Source organism: Chrysemys picta, unplaced genomic scaffold (genome assembly GCF_011386835.1).
Source record: "Chrysemys picta bellii isolate R12L10 unplaced genomic scaffold, ASM1138683v2 scaf4, whole genome shotgun sequence".
Lineage (NCBI taxonomy): Eukaryota > Metazoa > Chordata > Testudines > Emydidae > Chrysemys > Chrysemys picta.
The window spans coordinates 200,286-222,818 of record NW_027052711.1 but is presented as its reverse complement, the minus strand read 5'-3'; the positions used below and the strand labels follow the sequence as shown (position 1 = coordinate 222,818).

Here is a 22,533-nt window from a genome sequence, read left to right as displayed (position 1 = left end):
ACTCTGCTTTTCTGCAATTAAAATGAATTTTTTCTCCCTTTTTTTTTTTTTTTTTTGCTATCCAGGTGATGTACATGGATGAGGAACATTTCTTTAGTGTGGAACAGATAACAGCTATGCTGTTGACTAAGTTGAAGGAGACTGCTGAGACTAACCTAAAAAAGCCAGTAACAGACTGTGTTATTTCTGTAAGTAATTCTATTACACTGGACCAATAGAAACATTAATCTCCCTAGTTGTAATCACTGAAGATTTCTAGTTTTAAATAAAGTTTAAGATGTTGTTCAGCTCAAGTACTTGTATGCTCAGGGTAACATTGTACATATTAGATTTAACGTTACCAGAACCTTTTTCTAAAAAGGAAAATGTGTATTCTATATATGAGCTTGTTATAAAGCAATGGAAGCTATAAACAGCCAATATTAAAATACAGATTTTTTACTTCATATTAACATACTAACTTTATGTTAAAGTAAAATAGCTTTGAAAAGCATCGTAATTAGGAAAAAGACTATAAGGGGTGTTACATTAAGTGTTGAACAGTTGCTCAGATACCATGAAGATGAACAAGCTAAAATGCCTAGACAGAGCACTCACAATATTTCTATCAAGCTGCACAATATATCAAAGAATTAAATATGTATTTTAAGTGATCTGCCAGTTGGCACCACCGTGCCACTGGGAAAATTCCTTTGGTTCAAGTAGAGCAAAGAACTTAAACTCAAAATTTTTGGCAGTATGCTGCATCTAATGTTAACATCAAAATAGCTTTGACTACTTTTTCCATTTCTTGTCAAAAATTAATTTAGGCTTGATTCATCTACATTATGCTTCTCCTCAGAATATTCTACTTTACTGATTGGTCTTGCGTGTGCTTTTAGGCCCCAGTTCAGCACAGTACCTAATCATTGGCTTCAATGGGACTACGAAGTACTATGCTGAATCAGGGTCTTAAGTAACTAACTTTATTTTGGGCTAAAATCTTGCAGTTGCTAGATATAGTGGCAGGTATCTCCTTTTGGGGATGCAGAATGGGTAGTTGTCAAGGCTGGATCCCCACTTTGAACTTTAGGGTACAAATGTAGGGGCCTGCATGAAAACTTCTAAGCTTAACTACCAGCTTAGCTCTGGTTCCGCTGCCACCATTTCCCAATTCTAGATTCCCACCCTGGGAAGCACTGAGAAAAACCTTTCACCAATTCCCTGGTGAATACAGATCCAAACCCCTTGGATCTTAAAACAAGGAGAAATTAACCATCCCCCCTCCTTCCTCCCACCAACTCCTGGTGAACACAGATCCAATCCCCTTGGATCTAAAACAAGGAGAAATTAACCATCCCCCCTCCTTCCTCCCACCAACTCCTGGTGAACACAGATCCAATCCCCTTGGATCTAAAACAAGGAGAAATTAACCCTTCCCCCTCCTTCCTTTCACCAACTCCTGGTGAATACAGATCCAACCCCCTTGGATCTAAAAACAAGGAAAAATCAATCAGGTTCTTAAAAAGAAGGTTTTTAATTAAAGAAAAAGGTAAAAATCATCTCTGTAAAATCAGTATGGAAATTAACCTTACAGGGTAATCAAACTTAAAGAGCTCAGAGGACTCCCCTCTAGTCTTAGGTTCAAAGTACAGCAAACAAAGATAAACACTCTAGTAAAAGGTACATTTACAAGTTGAGAAAAACAAAGGAAAACTAACACGCCTTGCCTGGCTATTTACTTACAAGTTTGAAATAGGAGAGACTTGTTTAGAAAGATGTGGAGAACCTGGATTGATGTCTGGTCCCTCTCAGTCCCGAGAACGAACACCTCACAAACAAAGAACACAAACAAAAGCCTTCCCCCCCCCCCCCCCCCCCCCCCAAGATTTGAAAGTATCTTGTCCCCTTATTGGTCCTTTAGGTCAGATGCCAGCCAGGTTACCTGAGCTTCTTAACCCTTTACAGGGAAAAGGATTTTGGAGTCTCTGGCCAGGAGGGATTTTATAGTACTGTACACAGGACAGCTATTACCCTTCCCTTTATAGTTATGACAGTAGTATTTCAAACAAATGTTTGTGTTGAAAGTCTGGCTTTCTAATGGTAATTCTGTTCCCACATGATTTCTTCAGGTTCCATCATTTTTCACTGATGCTGAAAGGAGGTCTGTCCTAGATGCTGCTCAGATTGTTGGCCTAAACTGTCTGAGACTGATGAGTGACATGACAGCAGGTAAAGCAAAAGAAACATATTCCAGCAAGTGTATGTTTAATGGAGATCCATTTAGATACTCAAATAACTTCAAACTAAGAATTGCTAGAAAAATAAACCAGTCACTAAAAGCAGAGTTGGTTTACAACACTTATGCCATTTTTTCTTGACTTCTAAAACTTCTGTCATGAGGTGTTGTGAAGGTGGTAAAAAGAGAACGCTTTCCTTCCTAAGGTGACTTAATAGGAATACAGTAGAACCTCAGAGTTACAAACACCTCTGGAGGGAAAGTTGTTTGTAATTTTGAAATGTTTGAAACTCTGAACAAAACATTATGGTTGTTCTTTCAGAAGTTGACAACTGAACATTAACTTAATATAGCTTTGAAACTTTACTGTGCAAAAGAAAAATGCTGCTTTTAACCGTCTTAATTTAAATGGAAACAAGCACAGTTTCCTTACCTTGTCAATTTTTTTTACACTTCCCTTTATTTTTTTAGTAGTTTACGTTTAACACAGTACTGTACTGTATTTGCTTTTTTTGTCTCTGCCGCTGCCTGTTTGTATACTTCTGATTCCAAATGTGGTGTGCGGTTGACCAGTCAGTTTTTAACTCTGGTAGTCATAACTCTGAGGTTCTACTGTACTGTACTTAACTTTCCCCGGACTCACACATTTAAGGATAGGAATTGCCCTAGCAGTATAGACCAGTGGTCCATCTAATCCAGGATCCTGTCTCTTCAGAGGAATGTGCAAGAAGCATCATAGTGATCAATTGCTCAATAAGTTGCCTGTATGAGGAACTTTTTCGTAATATTTGTAATCAGAATTTTTTGTTAAAGGATATAAAATCACTATCAGTGCAATTGTGGATGTCAACATCCATATAAATATTTAATCTACTTTTGCTGATGTGCTCAGGACTCAGAAAATTCATTGGTAGATGTAATATGAAGTATTAGTGCTAGGAAGTAAATATAGCAATGTGTATATGTAAACATTTTAGTTGGAACCTGCCTTTTGTGACTGTGCACCATTGCAAAAATGATGAGCTGAATGAAGCACTGAATGGAGATCCACTAGTGATTGTGCAGATAACATTTGATGCTTCTTGCTTTACAGTGGCTCTTAACTACGGAATTTATAAACAAGACCTTCCAGCTCCGGAAGAGAAGCCACGGATAGTGGTGTTTGTTGACATGGGACATTCTGCATTTCAAGTATCAGCCTGTGCTTTTAACAAGGGTAAACTAAAGGTAGTCAGCTGATAATCCATTTTTGTGTGTACTCCATGGGCCATGTAAAGTTCGGTCAAGAAAAAAGGGGAAAAATTGTACCACTAAAATGTGCTTGAATTGAAATGATGACCAAACAGAATGTGGCTGTATAACACCTTGCATCTCTACATATAGATTAGCAGGTCTTGCTCTAGACTGTGAATTAGTTTTTTGCAGGGACTCAAGTGACCTGAAAACTGTTCTAATATAAACGCGTGAAATAGTTGTAACGGTACACTGAAACAACAAAAGCAATGAAACCTCTTGAACTTGCTGACCACTTTTTAAAAAGAAAATCTCTTAGTGGCAGTATATGTAAAGACTACTAAAATATACAACTTGCAGCTTCATTTTTTGGAAGTATTTAATGTGTGTAAAGTGATATGGTGGACACAAACATTAAGGATTTTGGCACCATTAATATTGGCGTCTTATACTATGTTGCAATTACACTGAAGCTGTAAGTGGATTGACTTGTAATCAGAGTACAGTTATTTGAGATTGTAATAAGCCATTTGAACCTATGTGTGGACTAAGACTCTGATGACACTGGACTGTCATCCATTCTAGAAAGGCTGTTGTTTTTGTTTTGTTTTTTTAAGGCAAACTTCCAACTTACAGGCGTACAGACCAGCTTCTACTAATACCTTACTAAATCTTTAAACGTACACATTGGAAGAAATAAGCCTACGTGGTGGCGTCATTGTTTTAAAAAAGGCCTGCTGGTATAGGTGGAAGTCCAGTGTAATGTCTGATTGTCAAATGTAAAACTAAACTATTTTCTCTTTCAAACCAGGTGCTTGGCACAGCCTTTGATCCCTTCCTAGGGGGGAGAAACTTTGATGAAAAGTTAGTGGATCACTTTTGTGCAGAAATAAAAGCAAAGTATAAACTGGATCCGAAATCAAAAATTCGAGCCCTTCTTCGTCTATATCAGGAGTGTGAGAAACTGAAGAAGCTAATGAGCTCTAACAGCACGGACATCCCACTTAACATTGAGTGCTTTATGAATGATAGAGATGTGGCTGGAAAGATGAACAGGTGAATAGGAGCTAAAGGAAAATGAGGGAACACTGTGTTTAAAGCAAATCCTCAGTGGATGGCATTCTTTGTTTCCACAGTCCTAAAAGAAAAGGGACCGTCTATACCAGGGGTTCCCAAACTTGGTTCGCGGCTTGTTCAGGGTAAGCCTCTGGTGGACTGTGAGACGCTTTGTTTACCCTAAACAAGCCGCGAACCAAGTTTAGGAACCCCTGATCTATACTAAGATTACTAAATGTTTAATAAACATGAAGTATCTCTGAAACAGTGGCCAATCCTGGCCACTTATAAATCTAATCTTTGTTGTGAATACTTCCAGCTTTTTTGTGATGCTGGAATAGTTCAGACTTGATTACATAATGTATGTGATGGCCATATGAATGAAACAAATATACAATGTTAAACACTGATGTTGCAGTGCCTGCCTATACTCCTAATCTGAAATGCCCTCATTTTTAGGTACAAGGCACTATCACCTTGGGTCTAGAAGTAAACCTGCTAGACTTAATACACAAAATACTTTGTAGTTTGAAGCAATTTTGCGACACACGCAACATACCTGACACAAATCCATAAAAGTAAGGAAATAAAAACCCACCTAATGTGCATACCCTCCTCTACCATGCACCACAACCTTAACTCTGTCTTCTGAGGAATGTCATCCTCCATCTTTCCTTTTAGCTGTCCTTCTGTACTCAACCCTTTATCAAACTGCTGTCTCCCAACACAGCCAACTACTACTCCAGGTGTCAACCACTATTAATGTTAGTGAAAAAAATAAATTGGTAAAGTGGTGCATGCAGGAGGGTGAAATGGGGCAAGACTGCACTTGCAGTATGTGGTCTGTGGTGGCTGGTAGTTGTAATGGTGAGGTACATACTTGTGCGTGGAAGATGTGTATTCATAGATTCATAGATTCTAGGACTGGAAGGGACCTCGAGAGGTCATCGAGTCCAGTCCCCTGCCCGCATGGCAGGACCAAATACCGTCTAGACCATCCCTGATAGACATTTATCTAACCTACTCTTAAATATCTCCAGAGATGGAGATTCCACAACCTCCCTAGGCAATTTATTCCAGTGTTTAACCACCCTGACAGTTAGGAACTTTTTCCTAATGTCCAACCTAGACCTCCCTTGCTGCAGTTTAAACCCATTGCTTCTGGTTCTATCCTTAGAGGCTAAGGTGAACAAGTTTTCTCCCTCCTCCTTATGACACCCTTTTAAATACCTGAAAACTGCTATCATGTCCCCTCTCAGTAAGTGGCTTATCATATTTCCTTGTTTTTGTGGGTTAGTGTCAGGAATGGTTCATGTCAGTCATGATATACAAACTTCATTATGAACCAGTTAGCTTCCTAGGGTCCTTTTATAATATTTAATTAGGGATTTATTTTATTTTATTTTACCTGGGGGGAGGGGTGTAAAAGTGCAGCTACTGCTGGAGAAAACTATCCATTGGCAACTGGGTATATGAGCCCTTTTCTGCTGTGGAATAATATGTGACAGAAAAGTGTGTAACTCCCGATGGATAAGGTTCTATTTACAAACTTTTTTCAACAACCAATTGTTTGTTTGCGCAGCACACAAACTATCCATTAATGATGTGAAGAATAGCTAAAAATTACCCTAAATCCAACCTTTAAAAAGAAAAAAAAAATACCCTGCCTTTTACACTAAGATCTATTCAGGATTCACTTTTGTGCCAAGTTTTGTGTGTTTGAGAGCCCAAATTCAAAAGATTTCTATTAAAAATGAATGGAGAGAAAGCAAACACTCAGACTACACACAGAATCCAAAGGTGTAAAATCTCTCACCAACTGGCTGCCTCCTTTTACAGAAAATCATGGGTTTAAAGTGGGGTATTAAATTCATCTAAATGAGATGTACATGCAGTGAGTTACCATTGCTGGTTGAGAGACTGAAGCAATAATTAAAGTAACATAGTTGCCGTCTTCATCTGTAGAAACCTAGAAACTCACCACTTACACAGAAAGACATTAACTTACAAACATGGGTTGACACTTTCAAAGCAGGGCAGGGAAGTTGCCTGCACACCCTTAATTAAAACTAAATCCCTATACTGCTTTGATGATCTCAACCTTGGTGATAAATGGAGCTTTATTGCTTTATCTGCAAATACTGTAATGCATCGCCATGATAGAACTGGAGGGCAGAATAACACTATACAGGGAGTGTCTGACTGATTATGTCATACAGACTATTTTACTAATTTACATTCATTCCCAGTCATTACTGACCAAAAGTAACTATCTCAGGTGGATATTTGGTGTTTTTCCTAGAAACTAGAGGCACAAGAGCTCACAGCACAAAAAATCACCAACACTGTTTGCACCTTTATCTGTTAGCTTCTGCAGAAAGGCTGATGATGGGCATAGAGGCATCTTTAGAAGGGATCTCTTCAGGTAGTGGTGCATATAGTTGAGCTGTGTTGACAGAAATGTGCAAAAACTTGCATGGTATCTATTCATAGTGTTGCTAGACTGTGTGGACATCACTTGAGTTTGGCACATTTGAAAACACTAAATTCACTAACTTTAAAAATACTAAACAGCTTTAAAATCTGTTCATGGTGGCTTAGTTTATAAAGCCTTCTTGCTGAAATGTGCAGTTTTAAACAGTTCCTAACAAAACCCAGTAAAGCAAAACTCCAGAGTTTTTAACTATGGCTTTTTGTCTGATTTTCCTAGATCCCAGTTTGAAGAATTATGTGCTGACCTCCTACAAAGGATAGAGGTGCCCTTCCATTCATTAATTGAACAAACTCAGCTTAAAGTGGAAGATGTAAATGCTGTTGAGATTGTTGGTGGAGCTACACGCATTCCAGCTATTAAAGAGAAGATTGCAAAGTTCTTTGGCAAAGATGTCAGCACAACACTGAACGCAGACGAAGCCGTTGCACGAGGCTGTGCTCTTACAGGTACAGTATTCACAGTACCACTTAAGTCTTCTGAGAATACTTCCTTTCGAGAACTGACCATATAGTTATAGCAGATGGCAAAAGTGACACTCTTAAAGCAGGCAATGGAACATATACTTTGTGCTGAAACAGTGACATGCTTAAAAAGCTCTGTCACTTTAATTTTACATACTTACTGATTTGACTAAACTGCAACTAGTCGCTGCACTTTATCTGGCTTGAGCCTGGGGAGCCATTGCCATTTTTTCCCAGACTCCCAAACCTCTTGTTATATACCTTATTCTCTCTCTCTTCCCCCACTTCCCCAGTCCTCTTGGTGCTGCTGAGAGGGCTCAGGCTCTACTTCATTCAAAGCCTTCCTGGCAGGTGCAGACTGGGTGAGGCAGTGGTCGTTGACCAGTCCAGACAATACAAAGTAATCAGCAAAAAGACAATAGGCCTTAGTAGGGGGTTCAGGGTATTCTCTACTATACTGTTTTAGAAAACATTTACCATTAGATGCATTCCAGAGGCAAAACAATCCACTCTAAAAGAAATATAGGAGAATCACCTCTGGCACAAATGATTTAGCATTATCCATCAAAGCCTGTAAAAACCTCCTTTGTTACCTAATGTATTCAGATGGCTTGTATGTACTACCATTGAACATACAAATACATACATTTGTGTGTAACATTTTTCTGGTATTGGACTTAGTGTTGCATTTTGCTATTAACTTAAAATGTCTCATTGCAGCTCTTCCCGCAATCCATATTTACTTGACTTTGAAAGTAGATTTGTTTCTCTTACAGTATGTCTACACTGCAAGTGAAGGTGTGAAGTAGCACAGGTAGGCATACCCATTGCTACCTTTAATCTGTTGTTAAAGGCGCTAGCTAGTAGCGAAGATGTGGTGGCATGGGCTTGCAGCCCAAGTATATGCTCGGGGTCCCTGATGGGTTTGTACTCAGGCAGCTGGCCTGAGTGGGATGTGACTACCCATGCTACAAACACACAGTCACATGCAGTGTATGCATACCCTGAAAGTAAATTGCTTTTTGCTCTGAAACTTTTTTCCTTCTGTACCTCCGTCACCCTTTTTTCCTTTCATTCCTTGTTTTGTGTTCTGTTCCTGTCTTCCACCTCACTAACCATTAGCCCTTGAACATCCATTGACTATTCCCATAAGCACAGAGCAAAGAAACAACGGTAATGGGCTTAACCCCCTTCACTGCTGGACATGCACAGCATGCTCACATGTCATTCTATGTAATGCTGTTACTCCTTTGGAACATACCAGGTGTATCCTCTGAGAACTGTAATGTTAAACAACAAGGAAAATGTAGTTTAATCTGTGTTAGAACTAAGATAAGAGTAATTTTGGTTGATTTAGGGATAACTAGCAGTTTTGCCACAGTGCAAAGGATAAACTAAAGGTCCCTTGTACCTAAAGAATGTACACCCATTGTGAGCATAATTCCTTCACATCAGGGTTTCACTTAAGCAGTTAATTTACCTAGATCTGTTTTGGTACAGTCAATAAAGTATAAGACTCATTATTTAAAAAAAATATATATATATATATTGAAAAAGTTAATGTATTTTAAGGCATAACATTCAGGCACATAGCCAATCGTAACAGCTGTTTGTTTGTCTTTTAGTGTGCAATTCTTTCTCCAGCATTTAAAGTGAGAGAATTCTCTGTCACAGATGCAGTTCCATTCCCAATATCTCTGATGTGGAATACAGAAACCGATGACACTGAAGGGTAGGTAGCTTAAAGTATTGTTCCCATTTGGATTTTGGTTTTACGCAATATAAGGATAAAGCTCATCTGTGCCTCTTTCTTGAAGGGTCAGTGCTAAATAATCTAACAACTCATAGGTCCATTGAGCTGTGCTGTTTTATAGCTTTGGTAGTGGTTCTGTCGTAACAATACTTTTGTCTCACAAGAGAAACTGAATGCTGTATTAATCTCCACCAAAAGTAAGAATAGTGGCTTGCAAATCAGACTCACAATTAACCTCTTTAGTCAGTGAGCTGTACTGATTGAGATTAAGTGGCCACCTGTATACAGGGCCCAGTTTGACTTGCGTATTTAAGAAGATGTAAACATATAGAAGTAAACTTATTGGATAATAAATACAGAAATGAGAGGTTAATCAAGAACTATGTACATGTTGATACATACATTCAAAACATTTTCTACCGTTCCAATTCCTTTCAAAGGTGGGCTGTCTTGTGGGCATTTTTCTAGCTGAAAATATTCCTAATAGTTTAGTTTGATAAAACAAACTTTTATAGAGGATTTTTCTTTGACTAATTAAAAATACAGATATAAGAATACACTCAGTAACTGGTTTTAAAAAAAATTGTGGCAAGATGTGCTACTAAGACATATTATTTAAAAAAAAAAAAAAAAAACCTTTAGTGTCGCCTCATAATAATCTTAAAAGAATGTTGTTGTTTTTTATAATTCTTGCCATTGAAGTAGAGTGAACACTTTCCTATTTTCTGTTAAATCTACCACATGCGGTTTGCAGCAGTCCTGTATATACACCTCAATCTCTACGCCAGTTCTCCAAGGTGGTAAAGTCTATCCTTGCCGCAAGTTCCATCTAGTTCAGCCTTGAATCTCTTGTCCATCTGTGTTTTCTTATAAGATGCAGCTGTATAGATCTCAGTATTTGTTCTGTTGTAGACTGAACCTCTGAAGGTAAACTGTATTCCCATTTTCAGCTAGCTTGTTTTCTGTGGCTCAGTTGTGAGGCAGTTAATCTCCCACCTAACCAGGTTTCCAAGACTGGAATTCAACAAAAGATTTGTTGGGTAGGGAGTTAGATTAAATTTTCTGGAGATTGGAAGTAAGCAGACTGACTCAGAAAGCCCAGAGCACAGGAGAATCCTGGATGAATAGTTGTCAGTCTTTGTCAGAGCAAGGGTGGAAAAATAAGTGTCTGCTCCCTTGACTGAGCCATAAAGCAAATCAGCTGGTAATCAGGAACATAGCCTTTGAGATTCAAAAAGGCATTAGAGAAGTGCAATTTTTAATTTCAATAGTTATTTCAAGGTAACTGAGGGACACATTTAAAAAGAAGTCAAGTACTGTACATCTACTGGTAACCTGTTTCCAAATCCTATTCAAACATGACTGAACTGTCTTGCTTACCAGCCCCTAAAATAGCTGGAATGTGTAATCACTTCACATTATCAACTTGGAATGTAGGTCTTTGTGTAATGTCTGATAGCAAAGATTCTTTTCCAGCAATAACTTTCTCAGGACTATTCATGTTAAAGGATTCAGCATTTCTCAAAGGGAAAATCACAGCTGTTTCAGCACATGTACCGTTCTAAAGTACTTTTTTGCTTGATCCTAACTGTAGGGTTCATGAAGTGTTCAGCAGAAATCATGCAGCACCTTTCTCCAAAGTTCTCACCTTCTACAGAAAAGGTCCATTTGAGCTAGAAGCTTTCTATTCTGATCCTAATGGTGTCCCATATCCCGAGACAAAGATTGGTAAGTGATTGTCCTGGTGAATGTGGCACTTTGCCATCTTTCAAATCTCTTGGTATAACTTTCATTACTTTCACTGGAATTGTGTAATGTTAACTCACCTCATTCTGTTTTGATAGAGCTGTAACACATGGATTTATGTATATGTTTTCATGTTTCCAGCCCAATTTACATTTGAACTGAGTTTGTGTTTAGCCTAGCCCCTGGTAGACACTTCCATGTCACAAGCTAAAGAAAGGCTGCTAGTTATGTCAAGTTCCTTGATTGGAATGAAACCATTATAAGTGCAAGGGATTTCTTAACACTTTTTTAAAACTAGTTTTCCATCTTGCACCACCACCATCTTAATTTTAAAGTATCCCTAAACCTATCCCCTATGTACAAAAAAAATTAAGCTTTGATTCTTCCACTGGAAGTGAAACAATAAACCACCTTTGGGAACTTGTTCCATTGCTTTACTGTTGTAGGGATTCCCTTACTATTTAATCAGAAAATTGTATTGCATTTTATTAACCTGTACTTGTTCTTGTCTCCTTGATTAATGAGAATTGGGCTCATAATCTTTACATACTTATATATATATATAAAAGTCTTCCCTTTGTCTTTTTTTCCTTAGATGGAACATTCACAGTTGTGACCGTTACAAAGGCATTGTAGGGTTCGTTTGTCTACAGTAATTTATAACATATGTACAGTTTTACAAGTGTAAAGATTTAACTTCAACCCTGAAAACTTTACCTGGAATTTGAAAGTCAGTTTGGTACTGGTTCACACAATCAACAGTTAATTCTGAATGAAGAAACTAACTAAATTAGTAGTTGTGACATGTGAGCCAGAAGAGAATGCAAGTCACGCTCCTATAGCTGTGTTCGTTTTGCGAGACAAAATAGAATTTAGAACTGACTTCAGTCAGTAAAGTAAACAGACATAACTCAGTACGCAAAGGGACCAGATCTTCTGACTAAGAAGAGGACACTTGTATGTAATCACCTCTCAGAGGAAAAACCTGCATTAATCTTTTCTTATGTCTTAATTTCCTAAATATTTCTCAAAACAGTAAACTGGAGCAAGCTCAGATATCTGCTTTAAAAACAAACAAAAAAAAAGTGGTAGCTAATCCGATTTCAAGTCTCCAATTGCCAGCTAGAAAAGTGAGTGTAGGGAAATCAATTTTTCAGCTTCACACGTTTGACTAATCTATAATCCAATATTTGCTGGTTACCCAATAGCATTTTATTGACTGGCAATTAACCATGCACCATAATTCCCTATCGTCTCTCTGCGGATGTGGCAGAGACTCCATCTCCAATCTACGTACATGTTCATGCAACTCAAACCATGCAACCTGGAACTTTTGAATATGGATATTTCCTGGTTTTAGTTCAATGTTTATTACAAGTTCCAGGTTGCATGGTTTGAGTTGCATGAGCCAGAGCTGTAGGGGGAAGCTGGCACAGCAGCAGTTGGCTCTAGCTAATATTATATTTCTCAGTTTCACGACCCTTTGAAGTTCTTTGTGTGAGTAACAAAAGACCAGCACATTCTGACACCTGGAGCAAAGGATATTCATAGATACCTGTTGCTGGTAAAGATTGTAAAAGCGTGGGGGGAATCTGACTCTGTATTTTCAAAGAGCTGTTCTACACCGAACAGGAATTTATGTAAAAATGGCATAATTTGAATACACACAGAATCTGTTGACTCACTCATATCCGTTTACTATAGTAACCTTTTAAATCTTGGCATTACTTTTGAGCCAACACAACCGTGGGAGGGTGAGCTTTCTTCATTATTTTTATTTTATATTTCTATTACAGTTGTGACTGGAGACCATTTTCCGAATCCAGACTGTGTTCTTTTATCCCCATCTTCCCCTCAATTATTGGCTGGAATCTAAGTCATTTTGTGTATCATCAATAGAATTACTTAAATTCAGTTGCAGGGCCACATGTGTTGACTACCCCCATTGAAGCTGGTACAGAGATGTTGAGGGCCTAATCTGGTCTTTAGAATCTCTCTTTGGTGGTGTGCAGATGAGACAAAGTGCCCAATTCTGACTCAGATTTTGGACTGAGTTTGCAGGGCTTAAAGTTTGTGTATTTGGGGTGTGGGGGAGGGAGACATCTTGTCTGTAGATTAAGCACATCTGGTATGGAAATTGGGGGGAGAGAAACTTAAACCCACACTGTAATATTTAGGTTTCTACATTCACTTCCTGATCATCAGTGTCAGAATGACAGTTCTCTGCAACTTCCTCTGCCTGAGCCAGGCCTCATGTCTTGCATTTTCTTCTTCTTTAACTCCATAAAATGTATGGAAATATAGTTTTTGTGAAAGATGCCATATATCATAGTAGAAAAATAGCTACAAATTTGTCTGTGTCATTTTATCCCCTTTGTTTTTAGGCAGATACGTTGTCCAAAATGTGGCAGCTCAGAAAGATGGAGAGAGATCTAAAGTCAAAGTTAAAGTCCGTGTCAATACTCATGGCATTTTCAGTGTGTCTACTGCCTCAATGGTAGAACAAGTTAAAGCTGAAGAGAATGAAGATCTCAATGTGGAGACTGAAGTGGTGATTGTGAACCAGAGGCCTCTGGAGAATTCAGATGATGTAAGTTGGTCTGTTCTTGCACACCGTGTTCTTAACAAAATGCATTCTTTTGTAATACTTGATTGAATTATAAATACCTTCTGCTAGGGAAACAAAGCAATTAAGTTTGGGGCAGGCTTCAGGAGAAACTAAACTCTTTTACAAGAAAGGGGGTCAGCTGAGTGTTGTCTTCTTGGAAAAGTGTGTCCGGAAACAAGCGTATGTCCCATTATGGAAACAGTTTGACATTTTTAGTAGGAACTTAAATTTAAGTATTCATTCTGTACATTTAGTTTAATATCTTTTTAGAGTCAAATAGCAGTAGTGATTTTTGCTTGTAACTAACATTCAGGATTGTTAGTATATCCCCAAATAGGAAAAACTTTAATGTGTGACGATAACTGTAGCATAAAAAAGTTAGTTTTGATTATCTGCACATAATCCTGCATTATAATTAAATTACTGAATGGCTTACCCATGGCGGAAAACTATTGGCTTTCTATAATCGGGGAGGGGGAAGAATCCTGCAATGTTAGGTTGGCCTAGATGTCTTGATAAGTCTCTCATCTATACCTATGATTCCATGAATGCATTGACTGCAGAGTTATTGCTCAGTAAGTAAGAAAGCATGTGGGAAAGCAATTACACTATAACTTCTAATAAATACAAGTGCACATTCTTTCTACATCCTTTGTGCCTGGGGTTTCATTTCAGAAAAATATCCAGCAAGAAAACAATGAAGCTGGAACACAGTCCCAGGTACAAACTGATGGTCAACCAACTCCACAGTCTCCCCCTTCACCAGAACCTCCCTCTGAAGAAAACAAAATACCAGATGCCAAGAAAGTGAGTGACCCTTTATAAACTCATTGTATTGAAAAATGTTATAATCTATTATGATGGCATTTAAAACTGTAACCTTCACGCACACACAAAAGTAGGCAGTTCAGTGCTCTTGCAGTGTATTGTGTTTAGTAGCTTTTGCATCTTTACTTTCATTTTTGTCTAACATAACCAATAATTGTCTATTTAAGACAAGATAAAGCTGGCAAAATCTCACTATTCCAATCATCATCTTCCAGCAAGGAACAAGACTTTCTCTTTATTGCCTCAATGTATGCAGCATTGCATAGTATGTGCATTACCTTGACGGTATTTCGCTTTGTATAACAACTGCTAGAGGCTAAGCTTACTACATTTACCACGACTAAACAGTAGGCAGAGAAACCAGATTGAGAAGGCACCTAGAACATAAGTTTATGCCTCTTAACAAACAAGATGTAGTCCTTGCCACAAAGGGCTTATAGTCTGACTTTTATTTCAAGCGTTAGTACTGATGCCTAAGGATGAGAATTGTTGTTTTTAAAACAAACAAAAACTGACTTCAAGAAGCTGCCTCAGGCTAACAAAGTTTGCACTTAATTTTAATCCAAGTGTTATGATAATATGTAGCTGTAAGCATTTAATATTGAAGTGCTAATCTGTAAAAGAACTTGCCAAGAATTGCTGTGTCCTATTAATAGTCCGTGTTTCTTGCAATTGCCCTTTCTATCTTCCAACACCGTTCTCCTGAAATATGAGTTACGTTTGACTACGTGAAGTGGGAAGATAAGATATACAGTAGCTGAAAAACAAAATCCTTTGTAAGGATATATTTGTGAGATTCTGAAGGAACAGTGAGAAAATACATACTGATCCATATTCTGCTGAGGAATTTTAGCATCACAGTGAATTTAGTGCTCCTACTAAGTCATGGATATAACTTTTTTTGTTTGTTTTCTTTCCAATCTAGACAAATGAGAAGAAAAATGATCAACCTCCAGAAGCTAAAAAACCCAAGATAAAGGTGAAGAATGTAGAGCTGCCCATTGAAGCTAATCTGGTCTGGCAGTTAGGGAAAGAACTTCTCAACATGTATATCAAAACAGAGGTGAGTTCAGTAATCTTGGTGAGGGAGACTGATTCTTGCTTATTATTCCGTGACTATTTTCGAGCAACTTCAGACTTTACATTAAAAAAAACCTGAAAATAGACTCCTGCCACTAATACATTCATAATGAGTTAATGCAATGCCTCATTTAAGCTCCTGACTGCAAATGTTAGCAACATTGTAATGTCACTTTGAATTATAGCATTACAGCAGTGATCTATGTAATGAGATCACATATTGTTTAAAAACCATCTGAACCTTCAGGAGAGTCTCCATTTTTTAGTTCACCCCACTGTTACTTGCACAGTTTCAGCAACAATATGAATTAAGGCCTTTTAAAGACTATTATAGCCTTTTGTAAGGCTGCTTTTAAGTTTAAATTTGTTTTAATAAAGTACTTTTTTTTTTTTTTCCTATGGTCAAACAGGGCAAGATGATCATGCAAGACAAGCTGGAGAAGGAAAGAAATGACGCAAAAAATGCTGTGGAAGAATATGTGTATGAGTTCAGGGATAAGTTATCAGGACCATATGAAAAGTTTGTTTGTGAAGAGGTATGCTATTAAAGTCAGTAGTTTTCCTGAAACATTAGCATCAAACATCTGTCCTGCTTATTTGTGGTGAAATTCTGCCCTCATACCTGTACTGTAGATATCTGAAAATCTTAGACCGCTATTGTTCAATTGCTTATCTTCTGGAGTTGAATTAGTTTTTGCAAAAATGTACATATCCTTTTCAAAATTAGCTTTGTCCAAAAATGATTGCAGTTACAGTAGAACCACAGAGTTACGAACACTGTGGGAATGGAGGTTGTTTGTAACTCTGAACTAAATGTTATAGTGGTTCTTTCAAAAGTTTACAACTGAACATGGACTTAATAAAGTTTTGAAACTTTACTATGCAGAAGAAAAATGCTGCTTTTAACCATCTTAATTTAAGTGAAACAAGCCCAGAAAGTTTCCTTACCTTGTCAAATATTAGTTTAAACTTTATTTTTTAGTAGCTTATGTTTAACACAATTCTGTACTGTATTTGCTTTTCTTTTTGTCTCTGCTTCTCCCTGATAGCGTACTTCCAGTTCCAAATAAGATGTGTGGTTAACTGGTCAGTTTTTAATTCGTGTTCGTAACTCTGAGGTTCTACTGTAGTAAGTGTTTAAAAACTGAAGTAATAGATCAGTCTGAATTTGATTAGTCGTAAACTAGTTAAATAACCATGGAAGACTGTAAGGAAGAATAGGCTGAGACCTGGAGTGGAAGGCACTGAGGACAAGTGGAAGGGATGAGAGCAGAGAGTGAATAAGTGGAGGTATCTGGTGATGGGGAGATGAAGCAGGAAGAGAAAAGAAAGGAGATGAAAGGGGAGGAAGCAACAGTGTTAAACTCCTCTTCAAAGAAAATCTCCAGCAGTTTCACCCCTAAAACATATCACTAGCCAGTTGACCCTCCCACAGATAACTGATCAATTAAACTTTTTTAGAAGTAAACATTCTATTCAACAAAGCCATGCTTGGATCTAGATGTAGGTTAAATACACTGCTCCCTCAATATAACGTGACCCGATATAACACGAATTCGGATATAACGTGGTAAAGCAGTGTTCCGGGGGGGGCTGCGCACTCCGGTGGATCAAAGCAAGTTCAGTATAACGTGGTTTCACCTATAACGCAGTAAGATTTTTTTGGCTCCCAAGGACAGCGTTGTATCGAGGTAGAGGTGTATTTGAAAAAGGAGGAGATGTGCAAACACCTGCCACATTTTGATCCATTAAAATCAAAAGGCAGTGTGATGTACAAGATGTACTAAAATTGCCCTTGTATTTTCTAAAGGACAGCATTTGGTCCAGCCTGTTTTGCTGAATATCAGCAGAGAGTTGCCCAAACGCATAGATGTTATCAAAACAGACCTTTGTGACTCTTTAAAATATATCCAAAAAAGACAAAATACCCATATTATCTTGTTCAGTGCAAAGTTTTCTTGGGTTTGTTTTTTCCTGAAGTCTATCCAGCTTTTATTTTAGTTGGTACAACTGTATTAGGGAACGAACAGACTTCTGTTAGCTTTGCCTTCATCTGCGTTCGCCCTTGCAGCTTAGCTTGACTTGCACAGACTTCTAGAAATTGCAGTAGTAAATCCCGTTCCCCGCTAGGAGACCCTGCATAGCTGTGTCCCCTCAATATGAGGCAGGCAAAAATGAATTTTGGTAGTGCCTTTCCGTGGTCACACAGGAAAGCATGCAGTGTAAGACAGATTTCTGGGCTGGGTTCTTTGTTCAAACCAAGCTGTTCTCAGTGCAGAAACAAATGCTGTTATACAAGAGTGGTTTTAAGTTATCTTTGCATCTTGTTTTCTCGGCCCCTGGCATAAAACAGCCTTAGGGCTTGACTATGAAAAATGTAAATAGCCTTCTTCGTAACAGACCATGCTGCAGTTGTACTGCTTTTTCCTTTACTTACTAAGTATTTTGGCCTGGTTGGCATTCTAAACTGCATCCAAATTTTATCTTAGGATCGTCAAAGATTCTCTGCATTCCTAACAGAGATAGAAGATTGGTTGTATGAGGATGGAGAGGACCAAGCTAAACAGGTGTACATAGATAAATTGGATGAATTAAAGGTATGTCCATTTGCACTCTTGTATAATGTAACTTTCAAAATATTGCAGGAATGACTTGTTTGTAAATGTAGGTTTGAATTATGAAATGCATAGAAAATATTACTTTCTATAGAAACTAGGTACTCCAATTGAAATGCGATACCAAGAAGCTGAGGAGCGACCACGGGTGTTGGAAGAACTGGGACACAAGCTTCAACACTATGCCAAAATAGCAGGAGAATACAGGGACAAGGTAAGTAGCCTCACAGGGAATGGGTTGGGAGTAGGAGGGGACTGACTTTTGTCTGTGCTATTTCATTCAGACTTGCACCAGATGGCAGTGGTGTCAAACTCCTTCTCAAGTGGGCTGTTCACTTATTGGTAGCCTGTATGCTGGACCTACGCAATTAAGAACATAGTTTGTCAACAACAAATCTCCCACAGACAATGAGCAATACAGGTTCAGACTCAGTATCTATGGTCAAAAAGGGCATTTGCACAAAGAATGAGGGCTATCATTCTTAATAACTGAACTTTTTGAGCCAAGTTTTGTGCTCTTCCAACTTTATTGGAGAAGTGGCTCAGATGCCAGTGATAGGCTTTTTTGTACAGATACACATCCCTACTCATCTTGAGTAAGTAACTTATGTATGTTCTGTTTGTGCCTGTTGTTTGACCATTGTCATAAGATTAGTCACAATAGCACACCTGCCCTTTGGAAATCTGGTTGGTCCTTGGTGCCATTGGATTTTGGAGCCAATACACTGTTTATGTGAATGAGGGTAATTCACAACATTCAAAGCTGGTTTAGCCAGTCTGACAGGACTGCATCAGGGCCCCATTCAGAGTGGGTTTCTTCATGGCCAGAAGGGCTAGAAAACAATTTTTGTTTTTTTTTAAAGTGCAAACTTGCATTAATATTAGGGCTGTCAATTAATTGCAATTAACTCACACTATTAACTAAAAAAAATCGCAATTCATCATACTCTTAAACAATAGAATACTAAATGAAATTTATTTAAATATTTTGCATGTTTTTCTACATTTTCATATATATTGTATTCTGTGTTGTAATTGAAATCAAAGTATTTTATTACAAATATTTGCACTGTAAAAATGATAAAAGAAAATAGTATTTAATTCACCTCATACAAGTACTGTAGTGCAATCTTTGTCGTGAAAGTGCAACTTGCAAATGGAGATTTATTTATTTTTTGTTACATAACTGCACTCAAAACCAAAATACTGTAAAACTTCAGAGCCTACAAGTCCACTCAGTCCCACTTCTTTCTTGTTCAGCCAATCGCTAAGATAAACAAGTTTGTTTACATTATACAGGAGATAATGCTGCCCTCTTCTTATTTATAATGTCGCCTGAAAGTGAGAATGGGCATTTGCATGGCACTTTTGTAACTGGCATTGCAAGATATTTACATGCCAGATATGCTAAACATTTGTATGCTCCTTCATGCTTCAGCCACTATTCCAGAGGACATGCTTCCATGCTGATGACACTCGTTTTAAAAAAAAAAAAGGAAAAAAAAAGTTAATTAAATTTGACATAATTCTCCCCCAAGGAGTAATGTCCCCTGCTCAGTTTTACCCGCATTCTGCCATATATTTCATGTTATGGCAGTCTTGGATGATGACCAAGCACATGTTCATTTGAAGAACACTCTCACTGCAGATTTCACAAAACACAAAGAAGGTACCAATGTGAGATTTCTAAGGATAGCTATAGCACTCGACCCAAGGTTTAAGAATCTGAAGAGGGATGAGGTGTGGAGCATGCTTTCAGGTGTCTTAAAAGAGCAACACTCTCTGATGCGGAAACTATAGAACCCAAACCACCAAAAAAGAAAATCAAGCTTCTGCTGGTGGCATCTGATTCAGACAAAGGAAAATGAGCATGCGTCGGTCCACACTGCTTTGGCTTGTTATAGAGCAGACCCGTCATCAGCATAGACACATGGCCTCTGGAATGGTGGTTGAAGCATGAAGGGACATATGAATCTTTTAGCAAATCTGTCATGTAAATACATTGCAATGCCAGCTACAATAGTGCCATGCAAACGCCTGTTCTCACTTTCAAGTGACATTGTAAACAAGAAGTGGGCAGCATTATCTCTTGCAAATATAAACAAACTTGTCTGAGCAATTGGCTAAACAAGAAGTAGGATTGAGTGGACTTGCAGGCTCTAAAATTTTACACTGGTTTTATTTTTGAATGTATTCTTTTTTTGTACATAATTCTACATTTGAAGTTCAACTTGCATGATAAAGATTGCACTGTAGTACTTGTAATGGGGGAGTTGAAAAATACTTTTTTGTTTTTGTTTTACAGTGCAAATACTTGAAATAAAAAATAAAGTGAGTACTGTACTCTGTGTATTGTGTTGTAATTGAAATCAATATATTTGAAAATGTGGAAAACATCCAAAAATATTTAAATAAATGGTATTCTATTACTGTTTAACAATGCGATTAATTGTGATTAATTTTTTTATTGCATGACAGCCCTAATTAATATCACATGGTCCAGAAATATCAAAGCAGCTGGGTATCTGATTCAATTGACTCATCCAGCTATGAAAGGTAACTTCTGCTGGTTGACTCAAGCTTTCATTTTTATAAATCCAAATTCTCCATCTAAGGCCAGCCAAAATACCAGACTGTGCAGTTGGATACCTTTTCTCCCTCTATTGCCCCACCTACAGCACTGACTGGAGCCCTAAGAAGGTTGGATTATACCCTACAGAACCTAATGCATGGTTTCTCAAGGGTGGCAGGATTTGCCCTATTAACATGAAAGTATGAACTTACCCAATTCTAGGTATGTTATCCCTAGTAAATCATTGTGAAGCCCACCTTCCTCTCCGTGAGCTTGTTTCTCAAAGACAGAAATGGGTTTGATTCTGCCTTACTGTTTCATGGCGCTTCTTGTTGTGGTGAACTTTTCTTTCCAAAGTAAGCAGTAATGTAACAAATATTTAGATAGTGAGAGAACACAACTTGGATGGTCTGTCTGGATAATCTGATATCATTGAATGGGTTCTTATTGACAAACTCAAAATATTCAACTCCATGCAGGATGAGAAATACATTCACATTGATGAATCGGAAATGATAGAAGTAGAGAAATGTGTGAAGGAAATGATGGAATGGATGAGTAATGTTATGAATGCCCAGGCTAAAATGAGTTCTGATCAGGATCCAGTTGTACGTGCAAGTGAAATCAAAGCAAAGCTAAAGGTTAGTGCTGAAACTAATTCTAATCACTGACTAGTGATATTGCTAGGCAATTATTTAGAAATCAGTGTATGTTCTAACTGGTTGGCAGCTCTAAAGGATAATTAATCTGAGTAGCAAGGAAGGGATGAAGCTACAATCCATTGTGTAAAAATTCTGTGGTGAATGTTTTTACTATATCTGGGTTAGGCAGATAAACTTACACTACAAACATCTTTCAGTAGAGTTAAAAATTCAGTGTCTGCTTTTCCAATAGTATGTAAATACAAATATAACAAGGTGTGTAAGGAAATATTAAAGCAATGCAACATTTCTGAGAGACTGAATTTTTTTTCTTTAAGTGTCCAAGTGTTGTATAAAGAACCTTAATATAACCTGTTTAAGAAGTAAACTAGATACGTTAGGGGGTAGCATATATCCAGCCTCTTTGTGCTCAGGAAGCAAAGGTAATGGGAATCACAGTCTCTGAACAGCAGTGCTAGCTCATCAGGTAGCTTGCTGATTGCATGAATTGTATTCTGAGTGCCTCTCTTTATCTTAGGAATTACATAATGTGTGTGAGCCTATAGTGATGCAACCAAAACCAAATGTTGACTCTCCTAAAGAGGAAAATCCATTGAATGGACCCAGTCTTCATTCAAATGAAGGTATTGAGGAAGATAAAAATAATGCTGAAATCCCTCAACAAAATGGTGATTGTCATCAGAACGATAAAAACACCACAAGCATGGACTTGGACTAGACCACTGCATTGTATTGAGCAATTTGATCTCACGAAAGAAAATATTGTTGCTTTAGTATGTGATTGTGCAGGGGTAACATAAGTTCTGGGAACTATTTATATATTTTTTTCATAAGGTTGTCTGGAATGTGTTGTATGATGGTGGGGCGGGGGAGTAAAAAAGCTGATCATGACTACCGTAAAAGGGAAAATTGACTTGGTAACTTTCAGATTCCTGTGGAATTGTGAATTCATACTAAGCTTCTGTGCAGTATTTAACCATTAGCTTCAGTAAGGATGAAATCAGTTTTTGCTATGATACTTACTGCTCCTTCACCAGGATTGTAACTGAAATAGTCGTAGGCACTTGTAGATCCCAAGGTAGTTTTTCTGTCATTTGATCTCTGATTTGGCATATCTGTATAAAGCCAGTGGCTGTTCAATTTACAATGAACAAAATAAACCTCCTGTCCTAAGCTTCACTCTTTATCACTGTCCTGTACCCTAGCT

At 37.8% G+C, this 22,533-nt stretch overlaps 1 protein-coding gene across 1 annotated transcript in view; it reads left to right on the top strand.

The window, feature by feature from the left end:
* The window catches only part of LOC101937047 (heat shock protein 105 kDa), a 30,482-nt gene extending 7,983 nt beyond the window's left edge, over positions 1 to 22,499 (top strand). Inside the window, exons 4-18 of the mRNA XM_065578824.1 lie at positions 66 to 188; positions 2,112 to 2,211; positions 3,312 to 3,445; positions 4,263 to 4,507; positions 7,218 to 7,452; positions 9,088 to 9,194; positions 10,810 to 10,943; positions 13,346 to 13,551; positions 14,245 to 14,376; positions 15,323 to 15,460; positions 15,888 to 16,013; positions 17,967 to 18,074; positions 18,187 to 18,306; positions 21,144 to 21,305; positions 21,844 to 22,499. Coding sequence (XP_065434896.1) covers positions 66 to 188; positions 2,112 to 2,211; positions 3,312 to 3,445; positions 4,263 to 4,507; positions 7,218 to 7,452; positions 9,088 to 9,194; positions 10,810 to 10,943; positions 13,346 to 13,551; positions 14,245 to 14,376; positions 15,323 to 15,460; positions 15,888 to 16,013; positions 17,967 to 18,074; positions 18,187 to 18,306; positions 21,144 to 21,305; positions 21,844 to 22,044 — 2,271 coding nt within the window. The 3' untranslated portion in view covers positions 22,045 to 22,499. The remainder of the gene's footprint in view (positions 1 to 65; positions 189 to 2,111; positions 2,212 to 3,311; positions 3,446 to 4,262; positions 4,508 to 7,217; positions 7,453 to 9,087; positions 9,195 to 10,809; positions 10,944 to 13,345; positions 13,552 to 14,244; positions 14,377 to 15,322; positions 15,461 to 15,887; positions 16,014 to 17,966; positions 18,075 to 18,186; positions 18,307 to 21,143; positions 21,306 to 21,843) is intronic.
* The last annotated feature ends 34 nt before the right edge of the window (positions 22,500 to 22,533 follow it).